The sequence below is a fragment of the Mizuhopecten yessoensis genome, unplaced genomic scaffold (genome assembly GCF_002113885.1).
Source record: "Mizuhopecten yessoensis strain PY_sf001 unplaced genomic scaffold, ASM211388v2 scaffold6893, whole genome shotgun sequence".
Classification (NCBI taxonomy): Eukaryota; Metazoa; Mollusca; class Bivalvia; order Pectinida; family Pectinidae; genus Mizuhopecten; species Mizuhopecten yessoensis.
The window spans coordinates 430900-439323 of NW_018406777.1; the positions used below are offsets into that span (position 1 = coordinate 430900).

Consider the following 8424-nt stretch of genomic DNA (forward strand, 5'->3'; position numbering starts at 1 on the left):
ACGGAACACGACACGTCTGTACTTCTGTACCGAGGCAGGACACGTCTGTACATCTGTTACGAGACACTACGTATGTACATCTGTAACGGGACCCAACACGTCGTACATCTGTTAATGGACACACCACGTCTGTACATCTGTAAAGGGGAATGACACGTTTGCACACTGTACCGGGACACGACACATCTGTAGTAACGGGACACGACACGTGTGTACCTCTGTACCGGGACATGACACGTCTGTACATCTGTTACCGGACACGACACGTCTGTACCTCTGTACCGAGGCACGACACGTCTGTACTTCTGTAACGGGACACAACACGTCGTACCTCTGTTACGGGACACGACATGTACTGGGACACCACACGTCGTACATACACACCACGTCTGTACATCTGTTCCAGGACACAACACGTCTGTACATCTGTTACGCGACACGACACGTCTGCACATCTGTACCGGGACATGCCATGTCGTTCCATCTTTAACGCGACACGACACGTCGGTACCTCTGTACCGGGACATGACATGTCGGTACATCTTTAACGCGACACAACACGTCTGTACATCTGTCCCGAAACACGACACGTCTGTACATTTGTACCGGGACATGGCATGTCTGTACATCTGTAACGGAACACAACACGTCGTACATCTGTTGCGGGGCACGACACGTCTGTCGTACATATGTTACGGGACACAACACGTCTGGACATCTGTACCGGGCCACGACACGTCTGTACATCGTCTGTACATCTGTAACGCTACACGACACGTCTTCTGTACATCTGTTACAGGCCACCACACGTCTGTACATCTGTTACAGGACACGACACGTCTGTACAGTACATCTGTAACGGGACATGACATGTCGTTACATTTTTAACGCGACACGACACGTATGTACATCTGTACCGGGACGTGACATGTCGTTACATCTTTACCGCGACACGACACGTCTGTGCATCTGTACCGGGACATGACGCGTCTGTACATCTGTACCGTTATAGGGCATTTCAGTACATATGTCCCGGGACGTGACATGTCTGTATATCTGTATCTCTGTAACGCGACACGAAACGTCTGTACATCTGTAACACGACACGTCTGTACATATGTACCGGGACACCATATGACTGTACAACTGGACCAGGACACGACACGTCTGTTGTACACCTGTACAGGGACACGATATGTATGTAATCTTTAACGGGACACCACACGTTTGTACATTTGTACCGGGACATGGCATGTCTGTACATCTGTAACGCGACGCGACACGTCTGTACATCTGTCCCGAAACACGACACGTCTGTACATTTGTACCGGGACATGGCATGTCTGTACATCTGTAACGCGACACGACTCGTCTGGACATCTGTTCCGCGACACGACACGTCTGTGCATCTGTACCGGGACATGACACGTCTGTACATCTGTACAGGGACACGACACGTCTGTACCTCTGTACCGGGACATGACGCGTCTGTACATCTGTTACGAGACACTACGTATGTACATCTGTTTCTGTACACCTGTTACGGGACACGACACTTCTGTACATCTGTTACGGGATACGACATGTCTGTACATCTGTAACGCGACGCGACACGTCTGTACATCTGCACCGGGACATGACATGTCGGTACATCTTTAACGCGACACGATACGTCTGTACATCTGTACCAGGTCATGACATGTCGTTACATCGTTAACGCGACACGACACGTCTCTACATCTGTACCGGGGCACGACACGTCTGTACATCTGTAACGGGACACAACACGTCTGTACATCTGTACCGGTATATGGCATTTCAGTACATATGTACCGGGACGTGACATGTCTGTATATCTGTAACGCTACACGACACGTCTGTATATCTAAGCTGGGACACAGTACGTCTGTACATCTGTACCGGGACACGACACGTCGGTACATCTGTTACGGGATACGACATGTCTGTACATCTGAAACGGGACACGACACATCTGTACATCTGAAACGGGACATGACACGTCTGTCGGGACATAACAAGTCTGTCGTATATCTTTACTTGGACACGACGTGTCTGTAACGATACGTGACACACCTGTGACGGGACACGACACGTCTGTCGTATATCTGTTACGGGACACGACACGTCTGTACATCTGTACCGGGAAAAGACACGTCTGTACATCTGTTACGGGACACGACATGTCTGTACATCTTTAACGGGACATAACACGTTTGTCGTATATCTGTTCTAGGACACAACACGTCGTCTGCCGTACATCAGTAACGGGACACAACACGTCTGTACATCTGTACAGGAACACGACACGTCTGTACATCTGTACCGGGACACGACACGTCTGTACATCTGTAACGCGACACGACACGTATGTACATCTGTAACGGGACACGACACGTCTGTACATCTGTGCCGAGACACGACACGTCTGTACATCTGTACCGGGACACAACACGTCTTTACATCTGTTACGGGACACAACACGTATGTACATCTGTTACGGGACACTACGTATGTACATCTGTTACGGGACACGACACGTCTATACAACTGTTACGGGACACAACTTGTATATACAACTGTTACGGGACACAACACGTATGTACATATGTTACGGGACACAACACATGACATGTCGTTACATCTTTAACGCGACACGACAAGGCTGTACATCTGTACCGGGACATGACATGTCGTTACATCTTTAACGCGACACGACAAGGCTGTACATCTGTACCGGGACATGACATGTCGTTACATCTTTAACGCGACACGACACGTCTGTACATCGGTACCGGGACATGACATGTCGTTACATCTTTAACGCGACACGACAAGGCTGTACATCTGTACCGGGACATGACATGTCGTTACATCTTTAACGCGACACGACAAGGCTGTACATCTGTACCGGGACATGACATGTCGTTACATCTTTAACGCGACACGACACGTCTGTACATCTGGGACGCGACACACATGTCGTTACATCTTTAACGCGACACGACACGTCTGTACATCGGTACCGGGACATGACATGTCGTTACATCTTTAACGCGACACGACAAGGCTGTACATCTGTACCGGGACATGACATGTCGTTACATCTTTAACGCGACACGACACGTCTGTACATCTGTACCAGGACATGACATGTCGTTACATCTTTAACGCGACACGACAAGGCTGTACATCTGTACCGGGACATGACATGTCGTTACATCTTTAACGCGACACGACAAGGCTGTACATCTGTACCGGGACATGACATGTCGTTACATCTTTAACGCGACACGACACGTCTGTACATCGGTACCGGGACATGACATGTCGTTACATCTTTAACGCGACACGACAAGGCTGTACATCTGTACCGGGACATGACATGTCGTTACATCTTTAACGCGACACGACACGTCTGTACATCGGTACCGGGACATGACATGTCGTTACATCTTTAACGCGACACGACACGTCTGTACATCTGTACCAGGACATGACATGTCGTTACATCTTTAACGCGACACGACAAGGCTGTACATCTGTACCGGGACATGACATGTCGTTACATCTTTAACGCGACACGACACGTCTGTACATCTGGGACGCGACACACATGTCGTTACATCTTTAACGCGACACGACAAGGCTGTACATCTGTACCGGGACATGACATGTCGTTACATCTTTAACGCGACACGACACGTCTGTACATCGGTACCGGGACATGACATGTCGTTACATCTTTAACGCGACACGACACGTCTGTACATCGGTACCGGGACATGACATGTCGTTACATCTTTAACGCGACACGACACGTCTGTACATCTGTAAAGCGACACGACACGTCTGTACATCTGTAACGCTACACGACACGTCTGTACATCTGTACCGGGGCACGACACGTCTCTACATCTGTAACGGGGCACGACACGTCTGTATATCTGTAAAGGGGCACGACACGTCTCTACATCTGTACCGGGGAACGACACGTCTGCACACTGTAACGGGATACGTCTGTACATCTGTACCGGGACACTACGTATGTACATCTGTTACGGGCCACAGCAAGTATGTACATCTGGTACGGGACACAACACGTATATAATGTACATCTGTTACGGGACACTACGTATGTTCATCTGTTACGGGACACAACCCGTATGTACATCTGTTACGGGACACAGCACGTATGTACATCTGTTACGGGACACTCCGTATGTACATCTGTTACGGGACACAGCAAGGATGTACATCTGTTACGGGACACAGCAAGTATGTACCATCTTTAACGCGACACGACACGTCTGTACATCGGTACCGGGACATGACATGTCGTTACATCTTTAACGCGACACGACAAGGCTGTACATCTGTACCGGGACATGACATGTCGTTACATCTTTAACGCGACACGACAAGGCTGTACATCTGTACCGGGACATGACATGTCGTTACATCTTTAACGCGACACGACAAGGCTGTACATCTGTACCGGGACATGACATGTCGTTACATCTTTAACGCGACACGACAAGGCTGTACATCTGTACCGGGACATGACATGTCGTTACATCTTTAACGCGACACGACACGTCTGTACATCTGGGACGCGACACACATGTCGTTACATCTTTAACGCGACACGACACGTCTGTACATCGGTACCGGGACATGACATGTCGTTACATCTTTAACGCGACACGACACGTCTGTACATCGGTACCGGGACATGACATGTCGTTACATCTTTAACGCGACACGACAAGGCTGTACATCTGTACCGGGACATGACATGTCGTTACATCTTTAACGCGACACGACACGTCTGTACATCTGTTACGGGCCACAACACGTATGTACATCTGTTACGGGCCACAGCAAGTATGTACATCTGGTACGGGACACAACACGTATATAATGTACATCTGTTACGGGACACTACGTATATACATCTGTTACGGGACACAGCAAGTACGTACATCTGTTACGGGACACAACACGTCTGTACATCTGTTACGGGACAGCACGTATGTACATCTGTTAATGGACACTATGTACATGAATGTACGTACATCTGTTACGGGACCCTACGTATGTACATCTGTTACGGGACAAAACACGTATGTACATCTGTTACGGGACATAGCAAGTATGTACATCTGTTACGGGACACGACACGTATGTACATCTGTTACGGGACACGACACGGCTGTACATCTGTTACGGGATACTACGTATGTACATCTGTTACGGGACACAACACATATGTACATCTGTTACGGGACACAACAAGTATATACAACTGTTACGGGACACAACAAGTATGTACATCTGTTACGGGACACAGCAAGTACGTACATCTGTTACGGGACACAACACGTATGTCCATCTGTTACGGGACACGACACGTCTGTACATCTGTTACGGGACAGTACGTATGTACATCTGTTAATGGACACTACGTACATGAATGTACGTACATCTGTTACGGGACACTACGTATGTACATCTGTTACGGGACACAACACGAAAGTATGTACATCTGTTACGGGACACAGCAAGTATGTACATCTGTTACGGGACACAACACGTATGTACAACTGTTACGGGACACAACACGTATATACATCTGTTACGGGACACAACACGTATATACAACTGTTACGGGACACGACATGTTTGTTCATCTGTACCGGGACACGACACATCTGTACTGGGACACGACACGTCTGTACATCTGTACCGGGACACGACACATCTGTACTGGGACACGACACCTCTGTACATTTGTACCGGGACACGACACGTGTGTACATCTGTACCGGGACACGACATGTTTGTTCATCTGTTCCGGAACACGACACGTTTGTTCATCTGTACCGGAACACGACACATCTGTACTGGTCACGACACGTTTGTTCATCTGTACCGAGACACGACATGTTTGCTCATCTGTACCGGGACACGTCTGTACATCTGTACCGGGCCATCACACGTCTATACATCTGTACCGGGACACGACACGTCTATACAAAGTGCCGTTATCACTGAAACCAGCAGAACTCATTTTGACGAGTTACTGCCTAGCTTTTGCACGGAATCCTTTAAGTAGGATGAGTTTCGTATTTCAAACTTCAAAAGGTATTTCATTCTATTCTAAAACCGTAAAAATTAAGAGAAGCGTGTACGAGTAAAAGCAAACATCCCATCAAATGATTTCTTCGTGGATTAAAATGTCTTCTTTTCAACTCTCTGATTCGTTTTGCGAACAAAAAAAGCAGCACAAATATAGCTGAAAATTAGAAGGATTTTTATTTGATAACTGTAACAAATGGCAGGGCATACAATCAGTACATAAAACACAACTAATAGTTCATAAATAGCACTAAATACAATTAGAAACTGGATAAACAATATATATATACACAATAACTGTACAATAAACACATAACTCCGATAACACGGTATCAACACGTAAAGAGCACTGGACATAATGTTACGGAATGATATTACATACAACATAATAACGTAAGTAAATCTACAACAGGGATAGAGCAGCACACATGTAATTATAAATATTATATTAAATAATACTATATACAAGTACAACAATAATAATGACATATAAAACATCATGACCATAAATGGCGCATAAGACAGACATATCACAATAGACAAATGAACTTATGTTTACACATAACACAAGAAACGCATAGTAAGTATATAGATTATGTATCACAACAACTTTACACTATATGTACATAGTAGATGTAGACGTACTAGCACTATATGAGCACAACATACCAAAACCGTACATATTTTAAATGACAACAAGTACATATTATGATAAATATAGACACGAATTAAAGAGATTTTAGCACTGAATATTATGATAAAGGAATTACATTGATTTCATCAAAGTCAGCATAATATAGCACTCTGAGAGGTCTCGATATCGCGCAACACACTTTCGGAATGACATCTGGTATCAACGGTAGTCAAAACTGGGTAGGTAGATGATACCCGGGGGTCCTTGTGGTCGACGACGTCTCTTGGAGATCTCGGCCAGTGTCTTGGTGTTGTGGGTACGACTCCTCTTGTTGCTGAACCACTTCTTGACCTGTTCCTCCTTGACGTGACCTTGCTCGGCGAGGCGGTGAATGACGTCTGGTGACGGGTAGGGATGCTCGGTGTTGAGGTAGAACCACTCTTCCATCAGTCGGATGGCCTTCCGGGACAAGACGGGTCGGGACAGTGGACGAGTCGCGGCCGAGAGTGGCTCACTCTGATGGCGGGTCCTCTCACGGGTTGTGGTGTCGAGTCCCTCAAGGCTGGTCTCCACACGGTCCATGATGAGGTGAAGCTGGTTGTCGTAGTAACTGTTGACGGGTGGATGGTAGGTGGGGGCACTGTCTTGTAGATTCTGTAGACGCTCCATTTCCACTGCTCCGGCCTGGTATCGGTAAAAGCTGGACAGTTGCTGAATCTCATCACCATGGGTACTGTGTTGTCTCTTGAACATCTGCTGTAGTCGGCGCTCTCTGTCAGACACTGTGGAGTAGGACTTGGGTTGGAATGTCGACAGAAGGGAGTTGGGCGTGGCAGACTTCTTACACTCATCTAGGAGGACGGATCGAAGCTCACAAAAGAACGGGTGATTGAGTAGAGGAGTGGACGGAGGTGAGGTGGAGGACAGCAAACCAAAGATGGAGTCGGGTCTGGATTCAGAGATGGGATTGGAGGCAGTAGTGGATTTATTGAGTGGTGTAGTCTGGAGGTAGGTGTTATTGTCGCAGTGAGGGCAGGTAGTAGTGGTTTCGGAGTAAGGGCGGGTAGCGGAAGTCTCGCAGTGAGGATGGGAAGTGGTGGTGGTCTCGCAGTGAGTGGGGGTACTGGTGGTCTCGGAATGAGGGCGGGTAGTGGTAGTCTCGGAGTGAGGTCGGGTGGTGTTGGTCTCGGAGTAAGGGCGGGTAGTGGTAGTCTCGGAATGAGGGCGGGTAGTGGAAGTCTCGCAGTGGGTGCGGGTAGTGGAGATATCAGAGTGAGGGCAGGTAGTGGAAGTCTCGGAGTGAGGGCGGGTGGTGGTGGTCTCGGAGTAAGGGCGGGTAGTGGAAGTCTCGCAATGGGTGACACTTGACACCATTTTTAAAGTAAAATTCTGGCTTGGGTGTTAAGATCCTGGTGTGCCATTGGCTGACACCTGTAACAGGAGTTCAGAATACAGTTACCTCGTCCTCCCATTGGGGGAGCCTACTGATTACTGTTAAGTGTGTACTGTAACCGAACACTCTGATTGATTGATAGGGTAATTGACCTGATAATCTCTGCCGTGATTGGTATACAAATGTGAGATCACTTTACAGTAATCACTTCTGTTATCCTAATTACCCAGGTGAACAG

The 8424-nt window shown here is 47.5% G+C and overlaps 1 protein-coding gene across 1 annotated transcript; it reads right to left on the bottom strand.

Moving 5' to 3' along the window:
* Window positions 1–7012: 7012 nt before the first annotated feature.
* Window positions 7013–8167, bottom strand: LOC110452798 (cell wall protein DAN4-like). Its single transcript, XM_021501476.1, has one exon. It carries the CDS (start codon window positions 8165–8167, stop codon window positions 7013–7015), a length of 1155 nt encoding a protein of 384 aa, XP_021357151.1.
* Between the last annotated feature and the right edge of the window lie 257 nt (window positions 8168–8424).

Excerpts from the sequence above, each read along its gene's own strand:
- LOC110452798 (XM_021501476.1), bottom strand. The coding sequence starts at position 8,167 with ATGGTGTCAAGTGTCACCCATTGCGAGACTTCCACTACCCGCCCTTAC.